Here is a 25469-nt window from a genome sequence, read left to right as displayed (position 1 = left end):
ACTTTGTTATAGATTTTAAAGTGTGGGGTGCTGGTGGCCGAGTGGTTAGTTTGCACACCACATGTTGTGAGGCTGTAGTACATCGGGTTCAAGTTCAACAGAATTACTCTAAAAAAAAAACCACTTATTTTTAATCTGCACCTTTTCCAGAGACTTATGCATGTAAAGGTAGAAGAACTCATAACCTTTACTAAAGTGAGTTTATAATTTACTAGTGTTAAATTACTCTGCATCAAGTACAGCATCCTGCACTTGACTTAACTATGTTGGAATTTTCATTGAAGTTCATTTAATTAAAATCACTCATAAATCAACCCAATGGATCACAATATTGGATTCCTGTTTCTTTTTATTGATAATTTATTCATTAGATTATTTAACGCTGAGCAATGCATCGTATTTTGCAACCTCATACGGTAAGCTTTCTATTTGAAAACTAAATCTACAAAGTACTTCACTTTAGGTGTCACTTAAATTTAGTGGTGAAAGAAATATAATACTTCCCTTCCAGGGGCGCTGATGGCCTAGCGTGCATGCGCATACCCCATGTACAGAAGCTTAAATCCTCTTAAGTCCTCTGAACCTAAGACCTGATGGCTTAGGTTCAAATTCCGACCTGTGGCTCCTAACCCGCACTCTCCCCGATTTCTGACAATATCCACTGTCCTATCTCTAAAACAAAGGCATTAAAAGCCCAAAAATAAATCTTAAAAAAAAAAAATTACTCCCTTCCTGTGAAATTTACTAGAGTATAATTATTTGAGTTCTCACTATGGGCAGCCTCCTATCTATGACACCTCTCCATTTGTGCATGTCCATATGATCCTGTTTGTGTGTGTAGCACGTTCAACAACAAGAATGTAAAATTGAATTTCCCCTCTTGAGATTCATAAAGAATATCTTCCTCTTCTATAAAGTGACATGGAACTAATACAGTATTGTTTTATTCGGGGAATACATTATCTTCCACCAGGTGGCAGTAACACTAAGTGTCTGTGGTTGTATAATTGTCCTCAGTCTGATGATGTCAAAGAAACAGGCCTGAGGCGTTGTACTGTGCAGTACTGAATCAATCCTACTGGTACTTTAATTAAATGGAGTGACACACACAATGCATCAGAATCCAGAGTAACAACACATGGACTTTCAAAAAATAAAAATATTCACATTGAAAAGAGCAGTGTAAAAATGTACAGAGCAAAAAAGATATAAAACACGTGCAAAATAAAAAATAAAAGGCAGACATTAAAGTTTGGAGTGCAGATAACGACAGTTACAGTATGTAGATGGAAAGCAAAAACATGTTAGTGAATCACATCATGTTGTAAACATAAAGGTAGTGCAGCCTCTCTATTCAACTGTACTTTATAGTGTAATTATTATTTCTTAGCTCACATGACTTCCTTGTAACTCCTTGACCATCAGGTGTGTCTTTTAATTAAAAAAAAAAAAAAAAAAAAGAGGTTAAATCATTCTTTGTTTCCATAACTTTTACTGTATAAAGTGTTTGCAACTACGATAATTGAGAAAACCTCAAGGGAGCAATTATTTCATAAAGAGAATAGTTGTGTTTCCAGCAATACATGACAGTTCACTTTATCATTGAATTTCCACAGCTGTGTTTTGGGTTTTTTTCTCATATTGTCAATGATAGACAAACTCAAAATAGTTTGTGATTTCAGCAAATGGAATGGTAAAAGTAAAATTAATAAAAACAAGGTTTGAGCAGGTATAATGTTTGGTGACTGTACACAGACGTCAACATCTCAGTTTGAAATTCTTCTGTTCCTGTGGACATTTACATCTAGTATATAGTCTAAGAGAACTAGAGATTAAATATTTTCCACCTATGCATATTGTGTTATACAGTACAGCTACTACATGTTCACACTGATTTCATTGTAGCAAACCTTTACTATTCATAACGTCCTGTTTCCTCTTAGCTGGACAGAATCTAGTGATTGTTATAATAAAAGTCTTTCACATCTGATAAAATAAACCGCTAAGAGCAGTTTTTTGGTCACATTCATTCAACCATCATACACACATATTTTTACATTGACCTTCACTCTCCTCTAAATGACTCACAGACATTTTTCACACCAATGACTGATGAGAACATTTTCCCTTTAAAACAGCAGAGTCTTTCTGGAAATCCTCTTTTAAAAACGGCCTCAGCCAGAAAGCGAGATCTCATAGTCACTTGTTGACAGGGGGCGCCCAGTTTTACGCACATTCTTGGCGTTGGTTATACGGGCTGCCACGTCCACTGGCTTTTCAAAATAATGCACCAGGGCCTGCTCGGTGAGCACAGAGGCCAGGAACTGCTCAAACGTGATGGCCCAGTCTTTATCGATGCTGGTGCTGTGAGGCATACCTCTGTCCTGTGGTTCACCGCCGCGAGCTCGGCTACTTCTTTCAACATTATGGGCGTCCTCGCTGCGTACCAGCACCGTGTCATCTGCGATGTCCTCGCACTGCAGCTTCTCATCCAGCTCGTGGGAACCCGCGCTGAGCACCGAGTAAGACGACATCGAGGTGTCGTCTTTGGTTTCATCGTCTGAGATAAGCATGGCGGAGGACGTGCCTGTGTCTTTAGGGGACGCGTCCTCCAGCTTGATGTCTTGCATAGGTGGCAGCTGCTCGTCCCCTTGGCCCTCCTCACATGGGCTCGGCTTGTTCTCCAGACCTGGGGGAGTGAAGGTGTCGTCTGACGCAGGCTCCTCCTGGGTGGTTTTGGGGTCTCTCCTGCACATGCTTGGCTCAGATTTCTCCATGTTGTGCTCCCTTCTGCCACATGAGGAGGAGAAGAGCTTCCCCACCTCTCCCATCTCCAGCAGCAGACTGGTGACTGTGGCTGTGGCGTGATAGAGCTCCTGTTCAGATACATCCTCGCTGAACATGCTGTACAGGGTCTTGCAAAGCTCAATGAACTGGCTCTGTTGGACAAAACACATGAGGTTGGTCACTTCTGTTTCACAAGTTCAAAAAATTATTCAAAGTGAGGTTAAACTCTTACCTGATTGAGCTTGGGGAGGTCTTTCATATTTTCTAGTTTAGTTTTTGTCTCCTGGTTCCACAGTTTCAGGTAATGGCGGCATTCAGGAGTGTTTAGTTTCTTCACTGTAAGATGGAAAAGAATGTGGAAGTAGCATCAAAAGTATTTTTTTTTTTTTTTTTTTTTACAGTTTTCAAGACTGATGATAAAGACACAGCATTATGAATGTGTTGATGGTTGTGTCTGTGTTACACTGTGCTGCTCACCTTTTTCAGTCTTAAATGTAACTCTGACGAAGCCATCGTCTCTCTCATTTCTGCACTTCGAGTCGTTGCCTGAGGAGAATAGAGAGTGGACGAGATCAAATATCAACATTTGAAAGCCATATAGTATCCTGCTTTAAAATTGACACTTCCCCCCCCAGGTTTGATTTCGCATGCTTGTTATGTACAGGCATAATTTAACTAATGGACACTTGTGTTTTTGTACACACACGTCCATCCATGTCAGTGTGTGCACTGCATGCTGCACAAGATGTCTACATTGTCAAGATTTATAAAACCAAACCACACCACACCTTTCAATTCACATGACCGGCCTAGAATTCCCCTTAAAAAAATAAAATAAAAATAAAAATAAAAATATGGACACACCAAAGTGAAAACCCTCAGTCCTTGAGATGTATATAGCAACATTTCTGTATCTCTCATCAGGAGTATCAGCACAACAAATGACCCATGTGCTCAGAGCTCAATGAAAAGTACACAATAAAAAGCTGAAAACAAAGTGACACACAAAGCATAGTGATAGACATAGAACCGACTACGCATATTTTAGCTGCATCTGTAGTAGCTTTATGATCTTACAGTGATTACATCATTTCTATTCCTGCTAAAAATCAGTGTGTGAATGTGACAAATCAAACTGCAAATCACAGCACAACAGGTTTATTAACTCTCACACACACAATGAATAAACATGCACTTATTGGTATCTTAAATTAATCTGCTCTCCTGTTTTCATATTAAACTCCATTTATCCAGAAAAAAAAAACAAGAATCTCTCTTTAATGTGTGGCTAACTCTTTTGAAGATATTTTGAAACGTGTACTGTACGTGTTTATACTATCCAATGGGAGGAAACAGGGTTGGGGCTTTCGTTAAGGTTATTCCATGGTACTGGTATGAAATCAAACATTGGTGCACATTTAACCGCGTAGGGTCATAGGTGCAGTAAGATGGATAATATAACAGTACATGAACATAGCGTGTTAATGAACAGGCTGTAGCTCTTACAATGGGATGTTTCTGGAGTGATGTCTTCAAAGAAGTACTGAGTGGCCTCGAAGGCAGAGTCTGGCTCCTCCTGTTCATGGGTGATTTCTGAGAGAAAAACCATTTAAGATTGTGGTTTAAATACATAATTTCTGAAAACATCATGTGAACAATTCTCTTCCTGTGACTTTGAAGTCAAATTGAAAGCTGACATTTCCTTTTAATAGAGAACAAGCCGATCTTATTAAACCCACTTTCACACTAATGCTAGCAGGTGATATAATGTGACAATTGTTCATATTGTCAAAATGTTAATACATGTCATACTTAAGTATTCATTAAGTTCAACACAGAATTTTAAGTACAACAAGTAGTTTCTAATGTTTTGTTCTCTGTCGTGCTGACAAATATAATCCTGGGGAAGTGATTAGCTCAGTGATGTGAGACAAAGAGCTCAAACTTCCAACATGAACAACTCGTTGGTACAGTTTATAATCCTGCTCCAATGCATGGGAAGACTTTTCTGCGCTTTCTAAAGAAAATACAATTCTGAACCGGGCATGGATGCAAACTCACCAGGTAACACATGCATCTTGTAAAGGAGCTTCAGCTTCTCTGTGAGGTCTCCATGACACAGAACACCTACAAGCACAGCGAGCTTTAGAGATCATCGGACGCACCCGAGCAGCTTCTCATGAAGTCAAAACAGCATTACACACATTTTTCCCCAAACTGGACTAACTAAGTTACAAACGACGACTTTACACTGCTCACCCAGGCCATTGATGAAGTCCCTGAAGTTGAGGAGGCCGTCTCCGTTCTGGTCGAGCAGGCGGAAGAAGCGCAGGGCGAGCGGGTCGGAGTGGACGCCGTTGGCCCACGTGAACAGCAGGTCGAAGAGGCCTTTGAACTGCTCCACATCAATGCGGTACTGCTCCAGGTACGGCAGGCTGGGGTCATGCCGCTCTGTGGGGTTACTGCTGCCACCCCAGTAGCAACTGGTCAGGTGCTCTGCCTGAAGAGAGGAAGACAGTGAAGACTATCAAATACTCCATGAAAACAAAAACAATTTATACTTTTTTTTTAACGTAGGCAGAGCTGCTTTCGATTAAGTGTGAAGAAACAAGTTTATGAAATCAATGTGCCTTCACTAATTGACAAAAAACCCTTGAGAATAGTTGTATTGTGTCTTGTTTGTGAAATACAACACACACTGACACTATGAAAGCAGTTTCACTCTTGAATAATCTCAATCCTAACGCTCTGCCATTAAAGTAGCAAATAAATCTTAAACATGTGTTTATCAACGCCTGCTGCACAAGAAAAGCTTACGCTAGAGGAAAAAAGTAATGGGACTTATGAAAGAGCTCCTCAGCTATTATTTATTCTCTCTTTGAAACACAATTACTGTTATTTTGTTTTGTTTATACCCTCTCTCTATCCTCATGGAAGGACAGTTTCAGGGAGCTTGAACTCACCTTGAAGAGCACGTAGAGCTCCTCCAACTCATCGATACTGAAGGCAGTCTCTGTTACAATGGTCCTGACCTGAAACATGATGACATGAGCTTTAAATAGAAGACAGAGAACTACTTTGGAAGAGAAAAGTCTATTACAATCCTGATGAATGTAGTTTATTTGATTTCACAGCTCAAAGAATTAAAAAGCCTTCACAACAGGCTTGAGCAAAAACATTGTTGTAAACACAGTACAAGAATCTTTGTTTTTTTCACCCACATACACTATGTTTCTATAATATGTAGGAGTAAGTCGGGGGGGGGGTTCCTTACCACGTTGCGTTTAGTCGTATCTTCAATGGTTTGGATGACCCTCAGTCTCTGTTTAAAACGCATCTGTTCAATCACATCTGCACGGATCGAACCAAATTTCTGACACAGAAGGAGAAGGAAAGACAGGAAAAAAAAAGTCACTCCAACTGTGGCATCACTAAAGTCTGATTCTACAGTTAAGAACGGCCACAGATTATTTTAGGCAGACAGCAGGGCGCCCAGTGGGATGATTTAAAGTTAGATTTAATCTATCAAACTGAAAATAGACTACAATTCACTAAAAGCACAAATAACACATTCAGATGAATTTGAAGGGGGGGGGAGGCTGGAAGAGTCACACACTCTTGAATCTGTGTTTGAAGAAACCAAATGACTGAAGTGTACAAAATGTCAGGAGGCTTTTTATAATTGTCAGAGAAGTACTTTTTTTCTCTGCATGTCTCTTCAAGGGCCACTGACAAAAAGAACAACAACATCTTTACAAACAGTCATCACCATCATCATCTGGGTTAAATACCTCGTAGGAGCTGCGGAATAGTTTGAAGATGTCAACCTCAGGATGTGGTTCACCGTTGTCTGTCAGTAAGGAGTGGAGGTGGGGGATGGGAGGGAGGGTGCTGTCCTTATTAGTCACACTGTCCAAGTATCTACAAGACACACATGATTAATAAAGACCAAATCAAATATCTGAGAGAGAGAGAGAGAGAGAGAGAGAGAGAGAGAGATATATATATATATATATATATATATATATATATATATATATTTTTTTTTTTTTTGTTTTTGTTTTTTTTTGTTTTTGTTTTCAGGGTACAGTCTGTGTTCTGCCAAAGAGAACAAGAAGAAGCTTCATGAAAGAAACCCTGGATATTTTGTCACCTTCTCCTCTCCTTACCTGCCCAGCACAGTCATGGCCTCTCCGTCGTCCTTGCAGCCCAGCAGCTGGTGGATGTTGGCGTGCAGCACGGAGAGCGCCAGCTGAAAAATGACCTTGATGCCATCGTAGAAGAAGCAGTCCACCACCACCACTGCGCTCTCAAACGGCATGACGGAGAGGAAGAGGGTGAGGAACCAGGAGAGCGAGATGGTGGAGATGACCCCCAGGTCCTGCATGCAGTCGTACAGCTGAGGGACGTACTCACGGGCCAGCTCCTCAAACACACCCTGATCGACTAGAGCTCCTGTGGAGAAGAAACAAGTATGTTACAAAAATAGCTGATCAAACACATTAACACACAAAAGATCACAAAGTTACTGACCTACGACCCTGGTGTTGTAGTAGTCGGGCAGCATCCTCTCACAGAGTGCCACCAGCAGCCAAAAAGCCTCCTCCTCTTTGGCATAAAGCAGCAAGACAGATGTCACAATATTCATAGCCTGCGGTGTGGAGGGAGAGCGGAGTGAGAATCCCAGTACTGTAAAGGACTAAACGTTTCAGTAAGTGAAAAAATATGTGTGTGTATTTGAGTGTGCGTGTACCTGACAGTATCCGATGTTTGGGTTTCTGAATGCATACGCTGTGAGGACCCTGCGCAGCGCAGCGATGCCCATCTCGTTCTGAAAGGCCGGGTGTTCGGGGAGAGAGCGATGCAGGTCGCGCTCGATCTCCTCTGTGGCCAAGTTGTACTTTCCCATCGACTTTTCCACCAGGTCCTCATAGTATCCGGGGTGGGTGGCCATCTCGTTGATTGCCCCTGTGACAATACACATGCCATACAAATTGTGAAATAACTCGAATGCAACACATTTGGTTGACTTTTATCATACAAGTGAGGCATGAAATAAATGAATAAAAAAAAGGCACTGAATACCACCTGTAACACTATTATGTATCTATGCTGGGATGTGAAACTGCAGCTTCTGTATCTTGTGCAAAGGAGTATAATATTGTGATTTATATAATATATGGTCTGTATTTAATTTGAACAAGATTATCAAACCTATTCCAAGAAAAGTCCCTCTTTATATCAAATCCTTTGTCTTTATTTACAGACGTAACAAAACCATAATGCATGACACATTATTGATAAAGAAGGATTGTGTTAATACAATTAGGATATCCCAATTTACGAAGAAATCTCACAAAAACACTATATATATATATATATATATATAAAAAAATATAATGTATATAAATGTCTTATGGAGCAAATATGGAACAACCCTAGAGAGAATCTTTTTACATCAGTAAATGAGTCATCGTTTTCTCACAGGGTTTCAGCACAGTTATTTAGATTAAAGTAAACAGGACTGTTACTGTCACCTAACTGGTTTCTTCTATTTCTGGTTCTAGGAATGTTTCAAACAGACAAGATAAATATTTGTCTTGTTGAAGGTCATTAAAAGGAAAAGTCATTGGTGCAGGTGAGATCATGAAAGTGGGTCACTGGTGAGAGTAGGCGGGACTGTTTGTGACTCAGATCTGCCCAGGTGAGGACGAGTAAAAGCTGCATGTGATGCGAGCTGCGTAAAGCATGACCGGGCCTGTAAACCAGAACGTCTGGTGTGGGTTCATGCCTGAATATGCAGCATGTTGTTAAAGCCTGACAGTCGCAGGCTTTCTGTACGTAATGGAAATGTTTCATTTGGCTACTGTTGTGTTTACACACATTGAAAATGATCTGTGTTTGCATGCTTTGAGTACAATTCAAAAGTAAGATCACTGTTTCAACTTGAAGCAACATTGTAAAGAGCTAGCAGTAGTTCAGGATTTAAAAACAAGTTAAATATTTACAGCTGTTGCTTTAATGTACATGTTAAGTAACGTTTGTGAAAAATACGCTGCTAATCAATATTTGAAGTTCAGAAAATCAAACATACAATTGCACATATAATGCTGTAGGCTGGATTCTTGAGTACTGTACATCTTTTAAAAACATTCACATGAAGTCCTTCACAGTGTCTAACTTTTAAAAAGACATTTATTGGAAATGTTTCGGTACAAGATGTTCATTCTTGGAGGAAATCTCTGTATGTCTCTGTCTCCAAGAAAATGCACATTTTGTTGACTCTCAGCTATTGACCCAGTGGTTGTTCACACAGAGAGTCCCCGAAAATATAAAAGTGGTCCATAGAGGACTGAAGAGAAAATAAGAAAAAAGGAAGTTCTGTAACACAAAGTTTCTTCTTTTTTTAGGACTAAACATCTTCCAAAGGAAAAATGTGTTGATAGAAACAACAAGTTATCAGTGAAGTTTAATGGCTGAAAATGTAAAGTTATACATACATTTGTAGTATTCATCTGTCACATTAAATTATTAAGTTTCTAACTTCTCTAACATCCTGTGTTTGCCAACAGACTGGCATGAAATCTGCATCAAATGACGTTTTAATTGAAAGTGAGCTCGTAGTGTGCAGGGCATGGTCTCATTGGATAAACTCAACATGAATCATTCATAGTGCCTTAAGCTCAGGGTGTGTTTCAGCGCGATTACTTCTCTCTGAACATTAACTCACCAGAGAAGAGCAGCCACAGCTCTCCTCTCATGCTCTCTGGGATCCCCTTGAGGACCAGCTCCTTCGTTTTCTCCGTGCGGTACATACACACTCCCTGCCCATACTCTGTAAAGTGGTTTTTCCACGCCTGCTCCTTTAGGAACTCCTTAGCCTGAGCAGAAAGGAAAACAAATGTATGAGCAGCAGATTAAGCACAATAACTAAACCTTTCCTTCTGAAGAATTGTTCTTTGAGCTTCCACAGCAGCTGTTTGGTTGAATACACTTTTTTTTTCTTTTTTTTTTTTAGGTAGACAAATCTCTGGCAGAAAACATGATTAATGTAGCATTATTCAGGGTCAATGTCCCATTAAATTGAGGTCTACAAATGTTGTGCTTTAATTCCATCCAGTTTTGTAGGAAAAGAGAACCCAGCTAAATTGTTGTCTGTTGTCAATCGGTCATGCAGCTTTATATCCAAAGAGTAGAAGGGTGTGAAAATGAAAATTATGGAAAGCAACCAGAAATGTCCAAGACCCAAAAAGCCTTTGACTGAAGCTGAACAAATTAGGATTATGATAAATATTATAAGAAGAGAATTCCCTACCACGCTCGACATGATTAAATATGTTTATTCACACTCAACAAAAGTGTGTTTTACCCACCAGCTTTGGATTGAACTCCTCGGGTGAGCCGCGGCGGTACAATGTCATGAGGGCCTGCGTGGCGGTGGGCACACTGCTGTCGTTGAGGTTGAACGTGCGCTCGCTTTCTGAGCCCAAACTGTGCTGTGGGCTGCTGGAGAGCAGAGAGCCATGCTGAGAGTAAGCCTGGAAGGGAGAGGCAACATATTCAAGATTCAGAGCTTTGAAATGGTAACCGTCACTTCACCACTGCTCTTTACGAACATTCAAATGAGTTTATTTTTCCTATCATCTCACAGTTAAATAAGAGTTAAAGAAAGTAAAGAACAAGCCAATTCAATCTTTACCTCATCATCTGAGCTGTTCAGGCTGCCTGTGAGTTCCCTCTCCAGGTAGATCTTGGAGCTGGTCTGCTGCAGGAAGTCAGAAATCCTCTGGACCAGGAAGTCTCGGTCCTTCAGGTTTGCAAACAGGAAAGTCATACGGTTCTTGGTACTGATGGAGAGTGGGCTGGGCAGCACATTGGAGCTGTCTGCCTTCTCCACAATGGTAACCTGAAAGCAAAAAAAAAAAGATAGCTTTCATTATCTCAAGAAAAAAAGTGATAAATGACAGGCAGCCACATACTTGGCTAAAATGTGTCAAACTGTTTTAACTTTTATCTCACACCACTCCAGACAGCAGTGCACATCAAAGGTATGAGGCTAAGATAATTCACTGAATCAACACAGATAGCAACACAGAAAGTGGTTCTTAAATAAAGATAGGTTTTAACTAAAATGTATAACTTCTACATAGTTTCAGCCTTGCTGTCTGAGCTAACTGACAAAGCTAATGTTACGATTAAAACGCCCAAAATATGACCAAAAACTACTATTATTAAGCTTTCGCTAAACAGACATGAGAATAACTCACCTCACGTAGTGGGATGATGAGGCTGCACATCGTCTCCTCTTTGCTGGTGAAGCAGATGTAGTTGGTGGAAACAAACATCTGTCCCAGGATGTGCATCTTGTTAAAGGGAGTCCACAGGGTGCAGTCTGTGTGCCCGTCCAGTTTTTCATCTTTGGGCAGACGAAAGAGCGCTCGGTAACGCTCACTCTTAGCTCTGGCGTCCAGATCCCTAAAGAATGGGAAATGAAGATGGATATTAGACAGCAGAATTGTGTTAATATTTGATTGAACATCTTTATTGTTGTACAATCCGGATGAACAACAATTATTTTTTTTATTTTGGAGGCCCAAATACGTTATAAGCAAAAGCAACCATTATAAAAGCCAAGATAGACTGATCAAATAATACACTGCAGGGAAACAAAGTCATGCTTACATAAATGTGTTGACTGGACAAATTTGGGTTCTTGAGGCCATTCTTAAGTGATCAAACGCCAGATAGAGTAAAAATAACACATAAATAGCCCTTTTATTTTCAGAGATTTGGGTTGTTCTTTTGCAGCTTTAGAAACCTAAACCTGCGATACCGTTCTACACTTCACCCTCTGTCCTTGAGTGCCTTAATAACCAACTAGTCCACAAACCATGACACATTAATGTTAAATCAACCGTTTGTCATTAACAGCTTCACCAGCATTCATTATTGATTAGCATTAAGTGTTCCCGCTCTGCATCAGCTCTTCCTCACCTCTTCAGTGCCGACACCTTCTTGGGAGACTTCTTCTTGAGCTTGGGCAGCGAGCGGTCCTGCTCGAAGCCTTTGTTGTCCAGCAGCTGCCGCATGGCGATGTTGGCCAGCTGCTCGGCCAGCTTGAAAGTCTCGTTGATGTTGAGGAAGACGGAGAAGACGTGCTCGTTGAGGCGGGTGTTGACCTTGATGGCATCAGGCAGCAGGAGAGTGGCGCTCTTTTCCAGCTGGGTGATATCGGCCCAACGCACCACCAGTTTGGCTGAAATTTAAAAAAAACAACAAAAAAGCATTAAGAGACAAAAGTTTAAATTGACAATTTACAACCTTAAGTTACCCTCAGAATTTTGTTTGTGAGAAGCATGAAAAAAATAAAAAAATATTTAAATGATGAATAACAATTTTAAACCTGGCTAACAGAGAGGGGCGGGATTCAGACAGGTATAATATCTTCTTGCACTTGAATTTGTGATTATAGTTTTTCAAACAAAAATATAGTTTTAGATATATCCAGGTCAGGAATCCCCTTAATATAGAAATTAGTAAATGAAGACAACAACAACTAAACTAAATTCAAATCAAAACTCCAAAAATCAAATCTACATCCCAAAAAAAGGGTCTGAAAGAAAAAGGCAAAGACATAGCCAGGGAAGATATGAAAACTATTTTAGTAGTTTTCTTCTATTCATGGGAGTGTTACAAATCAATTAACCCTCGTGCATCACTGTGGACATTTTTGTCCTTAATGACTTAAGAGGGTCGTAAATTAAACGGATGCCTGAGGGTTAAGGAGTTCTCAAGAGAAGAAACTAATGCAGTAAGCAGAGTGCTTAAAAAGGTTGGCTTATCATTTTCCCCTCATGTTGGCTTTTCCTTTGTATTTATTTTATTGACAAAAAGTATTTTGCCGTTTTATGCCTGCGTAAAATCCTATATGAATTAGCAGTGGATGAAAATGTCTTGACAGACCCTGAGACAGTTTTGTAATTGAGTGTATGGGTTCACACAGAGTCTCTACCCTACCTTCTTTTCCCAGTAAGTAGGAGTAGAAGCAAATGTGGTTGATGCTGAGGTAGAGCCAGCCCTGCCGCGGCACTTTGCCCTTCCAGAAGCTGCAGGAGTAATAGTTGACCAGCTTCTCCTCCTCCGGCATGCCAAACAGCTTTCGGAACTTGGCGCTGGCCTCCTTGAACTTGTCCGTGTCGTCGTCTTCTTTGACATCGTGGTTCTTGTTGTACTCTGCGATGATGCCCTGTGGCAAGATGGAAAGAAACAGAATGAGGGATTGTTTAGAGAGAAACAAAAGCAGCAGCAGTGTATGTTACTGATGAAAAAAAACAATAATATCATTATGATTTTATTTATCCAGCGTCGGCTACATTGTCGGCTCTACGTTACAGACTGAAACAGGTTTTTTTTCATGAGTTAACAAGAATAAATTCAGACATTGTTCCCGCCTGGGGGATTTCTGTGTTTTTTTTATGTACTCATAACTGCAGCAGCGGTACTGCTTACTTGACAATTCACACACTGAGCCTCTTTATATCTAAAATGACTGCTCCACCGTCTCAAACACTGGCAGGAGTATGAAATGGCACACAGTTAAAAATTCTTAAAACCTAAGTGTGCGGCGCCAAATAGCCTAGCAGTTACTTTGTGCACCCCATGTACATGGGCTGTAATTCTCGTTGCAGTGGCCATGGGTTGGAATCGGACCTCAGTCCTTTGCTGCATGACATCCCCAACTCTCTCCGCCCAACATTTCCTGTCTTCAGCTGTCCTTTCTAATAAAAGGCAAAAATGGCCTAAAATTACCTTCAACACCCACAGAAGTACCTACACAGAGTATCCTACATAGTTACCACATGAGTGTACTTCTGTCTCTCTAAATATGTTTGTTTGTTTAGATGTTAACAACTACGTCAGTATCTCACATGGGACACCTTTGAATTTGAAGTCCAGACATCTAACCTCATTCATGATTGGACAGAACAAAGTAGTTACCTGGACTTTTCCCTTGACAAAGGTGGTGATGTCATTCTCGTTCTCAAAGATGGACAGGGTCTGCAGCAGGTTGTGTTCCAGCCACTCCCAGTGCTCGGTGATCTCTTTACGGGACGTTCCTGCACACAAGAGAGGAGGAAAAGAAAATCAGAGCGCTACACCCCTGAGTCCACAGCATGACGGTGTAATGTTTTAGAAATAACAGACATCAGGGCTATGTTCCAGTACTAAGCCGTTGGTGAATTGGTGGAAACATAGCTGAGGCTGATGAGAGATACTGGGCCTTTTATTTTGTATTTCTGAACTATGGGATGGGGGATCCTCTTTAACAGGACCACCAGGTGAAATATACCAAAGAGCGTTAGTGCAACGTAAATATCAAGAACAAAGAGTAGATATACATGCACACGTTTGATTTCATGTTTGAACAGAAACAGTTATAGGACCATTTTGATTAAGTCATCATTGAGGATTTGGAGATTTTTCTCAGGCCAGAGGAGAAGTGGGCTGCAGTAATGGCTGCCTCTGTGAATCACTATCCTCTCGACAGTGCTGCACGCAGCCTTCAGAGAGTGCACATTCACTGAATTAGCCATGTCTGCCAGACTGCTCCACTCTGCTGCTATCTCTGGGTGGAGGATTTAAGCACTGGGAGGGTTGGAGAGGGAGGGGAGGTGAGGGAGGGATCAATTGCCATTACAGAGAGCCAGGCTAGCATTTGTAACCCTCCATTTCACAGAGCGAGCAAATACCAATATAGTGAGGAGGACTTGCTGAATACATTATTACACAACTACAAAAACAAATTTAAATTCTCTTAACAGGATCTCTGGGGACCAGACTTTGTTGAGTTTGAAACTACAGTTTACTATCACAGATTGACCCTAATACATTGTTCTCATCAAGCATCCAGACTCATGTCTTTGCATTTACAACATGAGGCGAGTTGCCTTTAACTTTCCCCACAGACATACGCAAATAAAGATGTCGGCAGCACACACAGCACATAACAAAACATCCTTAAATCCTATGCTGTACATGTCTGTGCGTAAATGACCAAGGGTGAATCACAACATCATTTAACTGAAGCAGAATTAACCACGAAGCTAAACAAAAGAAGAACCATGAAAGTATTTTTAACTTGAACATGTATTAAGATTGTTTCTCATTGGTTTCATGTTCAGCTTTGAATAATGCATCACTTATTTACAAATGATCTCACTGCAAAGAGTTTTAAAAAAGGCAGGATTTAAATGTGTCCAGCACAAAAACAGATATAATGTCCATTTGAGTTCACTCATTCTTCGGCCTCTACATGGCAGTAGAACTCATCTGCAGACAGTGAGATATGGATCTTCAAGCCCAACAAATGTTGACTCAAGTGACACTGCAGAACCGCTAAAGGCACTTTTACTCCTGAAGACCTTTACAGACTTGTTTGAAAAGTACAACTTCAATCCGACATGATCGGCACATTTTCAGCCCTTCCCTTCGAAAGTCATTCTTCCCCTAAATGTTTTGTGTGGTGCTAAAATGACAACTGAAACATTTTGAGGAACGACTAACAGTTTATGTTTTCTTTTAAGGCTCCAGTGCTTCATAATTATGTGTGCAAGCTTTCAAATGTAACGACCTGCTGGTTTCCTCTGTCTTCTCTGCTAGCTGCTGAATACTCTATGGATCAGTTTTAGGATGTTGAACTTTCTTTTCACTTTTCTAAAATTAAGACACTCAACTTTTAATTGATTATTTCAGAATTAAGAATGTATTTTCCAGTGTTTCCCCTAGGTTTACAGCGTTGGGGGGGGTGGGGGGGACACGCCGACACAAACACTTGAAGGAATCTTGGTGTTCATGTGTTACTTTTAATAACAGCAGTCCTTTTCGATCAGAAAGGTATCCTTAAATGACTTCTTTCACTGATTACGGACTCTATCCACTATCCTATCCCTACAATAAAGGCACAAAAAGCCCCCCAAAAGAAATCTTAAAAAAAAAAAGAAATCCGGGCCGCCCCCCCTAATATAATGGTAGGGGAAACACTGATTTCTAATGAAAATAAGTGTTGTCTGGTGTGGTGTTTGTGTTCTAGCACATAGCTGGGATTGTTTTATATTCAGTGGCAAAATGAAAGCGAGAGTGCTGCCGCTAATCAGTCAGCAGTGTGGCAGCTAATTTGCATGATTAACTTTCAGAGTATGTCTACAAAGCATTCTTACTGGGAAAAAAAGATAAAAAAAAGTAAAGCTTTGCGTATGCAGAATATGCAAATTCTGTTATTGTGAACATCAACAGAAGAAATGAATTTTAAAGAAACTCCATCAAGGTAAAAAAAAAAAAAAAAAACTTTTTTAAACGTTTGACTCCTGACCTTTAAAACCAACAGAGCACGATGTAATGCTTGGCATTCTGCAGGATGATGGACATCATGTGTTGTGTGAAGGCTCGGGAAGGGGTCTAAACTGGAATATTCCATCATGTACAGCTTAAATGTGCACCTGACGATGAGTAAGTATGTCTTTTCAACGGTCTTCTTTCCTCAAAATACACCCATCTTCATTCAGTTCAATAACCAAGACTTAAGGTGCACATACCATGAGCGATGGTCCAGTATACTAAGGAGTCTGGGGTCTGGTACAGGATCCTATAAGGGGCCACACGAGCACTGGAGTCCAAGACCACATCCAGGGTCCCGACCAGCAAACCTGTGAAAAAGCCAAAAACAAAATGCACTTATTTCAAAGGGAAAATCAAACAAACAGATTTCATAGACGGCTGTGAAGAGAACTTTAGATGTGTTGCTGCAAAAACAATCTAAAACTTCACACTCTGAAATTAAGTCATGACGCATGTTTGACTATAAATGTGTTTAGCAGAGAAACAAAGGCCTCACAGATTGCAACAACCATAAATAACCATGTGAGATGCTTAACAAAATAAGTGTATTAATACTTTCAGAGCAGTTTGTCATGCTTAAGCACAGGGGAAACCCACGAGGTCTTGTGGTTCACAGTTGACTGTACGCAAAACATCCTGGAGGCTTGACATTAAATCCTTTTGTTTACTTGTTACACAGCTGATCTGCATATGTATGCACTCCATGTGAGTCCGTTTGACGAGGATTATGTTGTTGTTATGGACATGTTCACTACACTGGGTTTGTTATTTGAAGCCCTGAGATACATGAAAGCAGATGACTGCGGGTTTCAAACTAATTGACGAGCTGAGATAAACGTCACCAGTAGAAGAGCATGAATGAGGTAATAATGTTATGAAATAAATAGAGAGCCATTAAGCAGCAACAGGTTAAACAGATGACAATGTTTCTCTGTTTAAAAAATTGCTGCCGTTTTTTTACACGGCTAAATTGGCTAATGTTTCTCCTGAGCATGTGGGAGAGGCGATACAACTTTCCTTCATTACTTGACTGAACTACAGGTATTAGTAACAGAACACAGACTATGTAGACAAAACGGAAACATGAGCTGTTTCTTATCCAAATTGCTATGCAGTATGAATAAGGACAGGAAATAAAGGGGGAATTGCTCACAGTGAAAATTCCCCTGAACATTTTTGGAGAACAAATACATCATCATTCTTAAACAGATCATTTTCTCTCTATTTTCAACTTGAGATAACAATCAGAGTTGCACTTTTGCATTTTCTGTCCTTTGAAATGGTTTGTGTATTATAATAAGGTTATAGATTTAAACCAAATGACTTTATCCTCCTTTTCCAGAATTATAGGAGAACCATACGCTGGACACAAACTTTGAAAGACCAGCTCCAGAGCTAGTGTTTGGTTTGTCCTTTCTGGGATACTGTAGAAACATTCCACAATTCATTTAGCAGACGCTTTTATCCAAAGCGATGTACATCAGAGAGACAGTAAAACACAAGCAACGATCTAGAAAGGAGGAAACAACGTCAGTAAGTGCAGATGAAACGCTTTCAGTCTGATCGGGCACACAGCTGCTGACAGGCGTTGTGCGAAGGCAAAGCACAGTTTTTTTTTGTTTTTCTAATTAAAGTTAATAGCCTATATCATCATAAACAACAACATTGACAACTGCTCTTCAAAATTTCTAACCAGCATCAAAACCATACAGAATATTGTCATCGTTGTCATTATCAATATCATTCAGTACGTAGGTGTTCATAAAAGAGCTGGGTCTTTGGCTTTTTCTTAAAGGTGCAAAGGGACTCTGCAGATCGAATGGAGTTTGGTAGTTCGTTCCACCACCAGGGGGCGACAGAGGAGAAGAGTCAGATGCTTTTTATTGGCAGAGCACAGTGGGCAGGAGGAGGTGTAGACCTGGATGATAGACTTCAGGTAAGGAGATGTATTTGTCGCTGTTTTGTAAGCGAGCAGCAGAGTTTTAAATTTGATGTGAGCTGAAACTGGGAGCCAATGGAGGGAGATGAATCGTGAAGTGACGTGCTGTTTTGGGTTCTTGGAAGAGTTTTGAAGACCTCTCGCCCTGCTGCATTTTGGATCATCTGCAGAGGTTTGATTATGCATGTAGGAAGATCTGCAGGAAACATGGCAGTGCTACAGGGCTGAGTATGTGGAAATGAACCTAACGGTACTTCTCCTTATATGTTGCTATACACGAAAACATGAAATGAAAACATATGAATATGATGTTTTGTTTCTGCACATAGATCCCTCAAGACTTGTAACCCTCACAGCTGAAACTTTGGCGTGTGCTTTGATTGGTTCATTTTTAGATTTTTGCTATACAGTTATTGAAGGAAATAATGCACGTCCCAAATTTAGCTCATTACAGCTTCAACCGCAACCATGATGACTTTTGTAAAAAATACTTTATTACTGTCTTCATGAAAGTTAGTTTCTCATTTGAGTTTCAAAAGATTTGTCTAGCTTTTATCGTTGGAAGAAAAATCTTTGACTTTGCGATTACGTTCGACTTTGTTAATGACTTGACTGTTAATGACTCGCCACCCAAGGAGATTTTTACAACCTGGAAACCTAAAAAGCTGTTCCTAATAATGGCTTAGAACATATCTTAGAGCAGTTTAAACCTTTAAAACCTTTTGTGAAGAGTGGCTAATTAGCCGGTGGTGCCAAAATCCCTTTTCACTATTTAGAAACCTGCAGAGAGCCAATTAAATGTATCATTTGGAGACCAATTTCCAGAGATGTTAGTGACTGAATATTCTCCTGGTTTCAGGGACTGTGTATGTTAAACTACCATGAGAGAGAGACAGGTTGGGTTTTTTTTTTGTTCAGCAGCTCATCAGGGCAAACACACTATGAGTCACACAAAGAGAGAGGAGGGGAGAGAGAGGGGAGACAAGTGAGGGAAGCTGAAATGTTTTGTCTATCCTCGGCTAAAAAAGACAATAAAAAGGAGCGCCAATGACCCGGCGGTTATGTCGCGCAACCCATGTACAGAGGCTATAGTCCTCGTTGCAGCGGCTGTGGGTTCGAATCCGACCTCTGCCCTTTGCTGCAGAGGTCCATTTCAAGTGGCCCAAAAAATAACTTAAAAAAAAAAGACAATAAAAGAAGAAGAAAAAGGAACACCAGTGTGGTTTAGACTCATAGATCTCACATCATGAAAAGATTACGGTCCATCACTCTCTGCCTCCTTATCCTCTTAGGTCCATTCCTTGCTTCCCTCTTTCCATTCTTCCATGTTTCCCCTCACATCTCTCCTATGCTTAAGAAAACAACAATAAAGCAACTTGAGACTCAGCAAACAGCAGGTGGATCATCATGTCTCTAAAACAGATGTGGTTATTCTCGTGCCAAACGCTACTAAACTGTCACTGACCGACTTATGTTTACACTGATAATATACTGTATTCTCTGTCATTTCAACCTCTAATCTCTCTCCTCAGAGCTGAGGTAGTCGATAACAACAGTGTTTGTCTCTCATTGTGGGCAGAGTGTTAATCACACCGAAACTTGTGATAATGCTTCCTGACACCTTGGGTTCCTTCCCTTTGTGAGAAACAAACAAGTGATGTCAGTGCAAAAAAAAATTTTCCTCTTTGACAAAAGATAATCAAAAAGGTTGAAAAAGTTCAACTGTCGCTCACACTTTAACCTTAGTGACACCTTTGTGACATGTTGCTCTGTTTTTTTTTTCTACAAAGACTGTTTTAACTGCAACACCAAAGTGATACTGCAACATGCAAGTACAGTTTGAGTGTACCTCAAGTCTTGTGCTGACTTTTAATGAAAAGCAGAAAAAAAGTGGATGTTAAAAGTGCAACCTACAATGTGTGAGTTGAGGTGTAACAACGGAAATGGAGGTGTGGGGGTTCACAGCAGAAACGAGACCACTGAAAGTTTAAGACCCCCTCACCATTCACCTTTGTTCTCTCCTGTCAGTACGTGAAAAAAACAAAAAACAGACAAGAGACAAAGCAGCAGATTAAACTTGACTCTTTCTGTGTTATGCTCAACAAGCAACACCCAACGTCGCCAACACTTCATGTGACAGCATTTTCCACCTCACACCTCTGCATTTAGAGAAATGCCTTCCTGAATGAGTGGGTGCACGGGCCTACAAAACAAAACAAAAACACACACTGTAACGGATGTCGTGTTCCACTTGTTATTTCTAGGGGCTTGGAAAACACTCTCCCTCTTACAAGAGCAAGCTATAAAGTCATGTGGAGCTCTGTGAATCTCTTTCCAGAAACAAGGAACCAATCAGAGCGTCCTATTGTTGGAGCAAAAACAAATCCCCTTCCCTAAAACATTGGTTATTTTTACTCAGAAGGAACAAGAAACCAAAACCTATCAGGAATACACCACTTGCTTGTTTCTCCTGTATATCCTCTTTTTTGTTTTAAAGAGGGGGTGAATGCTGCTGAAGGATGTTTGCATTGAGAACTCAAGGGACCAAAATCTCCCTCAGACTCAAATCAATACAGTGTCAGATAACAGAAACATGAGACAAGCCTATATCACAGTTTCCCCCACCTCCACATACGCCAGTATCAAATGTGTGTACCGGCATATCCATCATTTCTCAACACATTTTGCATCTACTGAAATTTAACAAGTCATAAAGGTCAACAGAGCTGGTAGATGGGCGGTATCTGTCTGACGTGACCCACTTCTGTACAGTAACTAGCAGCTGGATTGTGAAATAAAATGTTGCACAGTGACTCAAATGATTGTGTTATTTTATCAGTTTATCACCCTTGTTTCAAATTGCGCAACAAACTGCTGATTTTGAGTTTATGTACATCCAAGCATCCTTTCTGCTTTCTCTCTGAAGATTCTCTCAACCTGTCCACATACAGTCAACAAAGAACATGAGCCATCTCTTTGTCCTTCCTCCCAAATGTTCCTCTGCACGCAAACTATACTGTAAGATAACACAGTAAGTGACCTCTGTTAGAAGCTGGTGGCTTATCAGCTTTCATGTGTCATGAAAATTATATTAAAACACTACAGTGAGCAGTTAACATACCATTCTGTAGACTGACCGACTTGCAGCTTTGTTGGGTTGCCATGATATTATTTTTACGAGACTGTGCCATATTGAGGTTGATCACATTGAGGATTTCCATTTAAAACCCTGCTGGTCTAACACATGTGGTATTTTTGCAAACAGGATTTCTTTCTAAGACACGTAAATCCTGAGAGTGCTGTTTAGAATCACATTCGCTTGCTTACACGCTTCTTCTTCTTCTTCACCGTTTTTTCTGGAACCTACACTTGACTGGTACAAACACCAATAATGCAACACTTGTACATAGGATTTATTTTATCCCACAAGCTTTTGAGCATTAAAGGGCAACAATGGATTTATAGTTGAGGGGGGAAAAAAAAGAAAAGTTAAATCCTTTACAGTGGTTGAAATAGAATAAATATCACACCGATAAAGAACTGATGGCATTTTGAGAGCCAGCGTTATCTTTTTGACTCATCAGACTCAGAGGTTTTTAGAGAAGCTTTGTTGGACACCCCAACAGTCCAGTAACTTTAATGTTCAAAACCCCCAAAACAAGTTCTCTCAAGGATCTGCACAAACTGATCACAATGTTATAAATCAACCTGAAGTCTGTATGAGAATCAGAAAGTTAAGGTTTAGTCATGCAAAGAAAACACACATTTGCCTTTTTCTCTCCTCCAAACTTCCTCCACTCTGGTAATAGAGCTCAGGTCCTGTGAGGTCAGATCTGTCGATATGGGCCTGGCTCAGTAAAATCCTCTATACTGGCTCTGTTCATGGTTTCTGCTCTTCTTGGAGGAAGAGCTGGTGGACAATGCCAGGGTCGCTGGGCGCAGGGCGCCAACTGGCACACAGTGCTAGTCAGCAATCTCAGCATTTACATAATAATGATGACATCATCGCCTGGCAGCACTGAGCACACTTTATGTAGCCACAGTAGGAGACGGCTGTGGTACTTATCTTAAATTATTCATGCCAACGAAGATCTAATCACAAATATGATATCATACTCTGAATTTGAAACCAGTTTTTAACATCTGGATGTACAGTCAAGTCTGAAACCAGGATGAGTAAAAATAAGATACAAGAGAGATCTTGAGACAAGATTTCATGTGCTGTGTCCCTCTAACATCTCTGGGTTACAATAATATTGGCAATGAAATGCCTTAAATGCAAATTAATGTAATAACCTGGATTATGAGGTATGGTGTATGATTTTTCCTTCAACTTTGTTTTCTTTGTATATCTTTTTTCAAAGGGGGAGGGCTTTGTTTAGATCAGTTGGGAGAGCAAGCACCCAGAGGCTAGAGTCCTCGACGTATCAGCCACGGGCTTAACTCCAGACCTCGACCCTTTGATGCATGTCTACCTCTCTCTCTACCCTCTCTCATATTCTGTCTCTCTTCCACTGTTATTTCTGACACTGGTGAAAGGCAAAAAAAAATCTTCCAAAACCCAAAGAAGAAACATGGCAGCTCACCTGGTAGAGCGTGCACCCCTTAGTCCTTGCATCTGCACCAAGGTTCAGTTTCCGCCCTCAGCGCCTTGCTGCATGTCATCCCATTTCGCTGCCAATTACCTCCTGTTTCTCTGACGCTTTCAAGATGCAATAACGGCCAAAATGCTAACAATAAAATAAAAAAACACCTCATAATCACAGAACAAACGGTGTTATGGGGTCTCAGGTGAAAACAAGGCGGGACACATTGCACTTCATCATTGTAATGTCATGACAGTTGTCAGTCTGCAGGCGCCAAGAGAGGCGACACTGACCGACACCGAGTGAGAAATCCTCATCAGGGAGCAGAAACTGAGCTGATCGACACCACAGACCATCAGCGAGATGGAAACCACTTTCACTTCAGATATCAAGGGCAACACTATGAAACCACCAAAGCCCCGGGTTCAGTGTGTCAAATGGCTTAAGAAGATTTCATGAATTGTAAATCTGTTTTGAAATATTGCAGCATGCAACATCAACACACGTGATAAGTGATCTTATTACCTGAACATGAGGCGGTGTGTCAAAATGTGCCATTGTGGTCTTGATGAAACCAATATGGACATTGCAAAAGGCTTAATTCTTTTATTAGTCCAAGTATTTCAACATGGTTACAAGGGGGAGAAATGGTACAGTGTCATAGATTGTTTTCCTCATACACATCATAGTGTTCAACTCAAAGTAAGGATCCTTCAAATGTCCATCTATTAAAGGTTTCTTCTAGAAAATAATGATCTTCTTCATTGCCTCAGAGCTGTTAAAATGCACTTCATCTCTAACGCCTGACACTTTCTGACTGCTGCCAGCTGTATCTAGATCCAGGTCAAGCTACGAAACCAAATCTCAAAACACTGACAGAAAAGAGGACGGATGCTGTTAACTGTGAACCTCAGACAGTCATCTCCATAACCTGTCCCCCTTCTCCTCCTCCTCTTCATCATCCTTCTGCTGCTGCTGCTGCTGCTGCTGCTGCTTGACCCATTTTGGATAGAATAAGCAAAAGGGAGCAGTGTGTGTGTGTGTGTGTGTGTGTGTGTGTGTGTGTGTGTGTGTGTGTGTGTGTATGTGTGTGTGTGTAAGAGAGAAGAGAGAGAGGGAAAAGGAGAATGATTCAGCATGAGCAAGCAAACAGAGCGTGTCTCTCTGGTTGGTGGTCAAACAGATGCACTGTTGTTAAGACTCCTCGGCCATTAGCAGCTGCACAAGAGATGCAGCAAGATCAAAAAGGTAATTTGTGTTGGACTTTGTCTCTTCGAGGTTTTGTTTGATTTCATCAGCCTTGGTCAAAGGTCCCTTGAAATCAGAGTACAAGAGAGTGGACAAACCAATAAGAAGCTAAAAGACACTATAGGTGATCTTTCATAACAGGCACATTGAGGTGAAAGGCCACCTGTGGCAGCTGATAGGTCATGTGATCATCACCCATCAGTCCATGTGTTTTCTGGTGTCCAACAACAACACACAATCCCCAGCTGACATCTTAATATGCTGTTACATTTCCACGACCATTAATCCTGTACATTTTCAATGATACATGCACATCGACATTTTCCTACTGAACAGCTTAAAAATAGAACTCACCCGCCAGTCCTCCGCCTCCGTCCCCATGGCCCTTCCGTTTCTGAAGGATGAAATATGGATTCGCTCTCTCGGTGATCCACAACGCGCCTGCCAGTAACACATCTTCGGGACTGACCCACATATTGCTCCTGGTTTTTAAGGGAACATTGAACACACGGGACTGTGACGGCGACCATCAAACTGCTCCGACCAGGAGGGGTTATTCAATTATTAAAAGCCCAGATGGAGGCCTGTTCTCTTCCCACACGACCCTAAAAACAAATATCGGATATATCCGAGCGAGAGTAAGACGCACATGCAAGTGTTAATTAAAAAAATAAAAAAGAAGCTGCAGGGCACGATTGGACTCGGATCGGCCTGCAATATGGAGGTCCAGCAGCAGCGTGCACACAGACCTGCCCTTTACAGCACCTGTCTCCTGCGTGCGGCACGGGCTCGTTTTAAATATAAATTAATTTCTTCGACGTTTTCGTTGGTAGCCTGGCTCGGTTAGTTGCCGCACAGCGCAGTGCTGGATCAGGCTTTGTTGTTCATGCCCCGTGGGCAGGTGCGATCCCCGACCGAAACACGGTTTGCGTCGCTGTTTAGCGGAGAAACAGCGTAACAGCTGATCAACATGAACAGTTACTGGTCCGTGTGCGCTCTCGGCTGCAATGTTCGCACTAACAAGTAGGCAGTGCGAGTCTATTTCAACAGTTAAACCCGACAAAAACGCGTCTGTCCTGTAGCCTACTCCTCCTCTCCGCCTCCTTCTCCTGCGCTGTAGCGCCGCCGCTGCTGCCGCACGTGAAATACAGCGAGCGCGTCACGGACTGACCACCGCGCGACGTCAGCGTGCAGGAGGTGTTGAGACACGTGGGCAAATAATTAATTAATGAAAAACATATATAAACCATGGTTCAATCACTCTCTGTGCAATATTCATCAGTACTTTTGTTATAGATTGTATATATTTTTAACAAACAATGGTAGATATAAAACAATGTATCTTTATTTGTTTTTGTTTTAGTAGTATTTCTATCTTCCTCTTGTTATTTTATTTATTTATACCATTATTGCTACGAGTTGTTGTAACATGTAAATTTCCATCAATTGGGGCTTAATACAGATGATCCTATCTTATCTTTAATTTGGGTTAGATTAGACTGCCAACTACAATA

At 40.9% G+C, this 25469-nt stretch overlaps 1 protein-coding gene across 1 annotated transcript; it reads right to left on the bottom strand.

Moving 5' to 3' along the window:
• Window positions 1–1069: 1069 nt before the first annotated feature.
• Window positions 1070–25083, bottom strand: tbc1d9 (TBC1 domain family, member 9 (with GRAM domain)). Its single transcript, XM_020628870.3, has 21 exons — window positions 24310–25083; window positions 16380–16490; window positions 13786–13904; window positions 12805–13033; window positions 11782–12043; window positions 11055–11262; window positions 10487–10693; window positions 10161–10325; window positions 9518–9668; window positions 7541–7755; window positions 7321–7438; window positions 6957–7242; window positions 6579–6708; window positions 6062–6160; window positions 5751–5819; window positions 5047–5287; window positions 4849–4914; window positions 4294–4380; window positions 3265–3333; window positions 3020–3123; window positions 1070–2939 (listed from the first exon to the last, which is right to left on the bottom strand). Exons 1-21 carry the CDS (start codon window positions 24428–24430, stop codon window positions 2175–2177), a joined length of 3822 nt encoding a protein of 1273 aa, XP_020484526.2. The 5' UTR covers window positions 24431–25083; the 3' UTR covers window positions 1070–2174.
• Between the last annotated feature and the right edge of the window lie 386 nt (window positions 25084–25469).

This window comes from Labrus bergylta, chromosome 1 (genome assembly GCF_963930695.1).
Source record: "Labrus bergylta chromosome 1, fLabBer1.1, whole genome shotgun sequence".
Taxonomy (NCBI): domain Eukaryota; kingdom Metazoa; phylum Chordata; class Actinopteri; order Labriformes; family Labridae; genus Labrus; species Labrus bergylta.
This window is presented reverse-complemented; position numbering and strand designations above follow the sequence as displayed.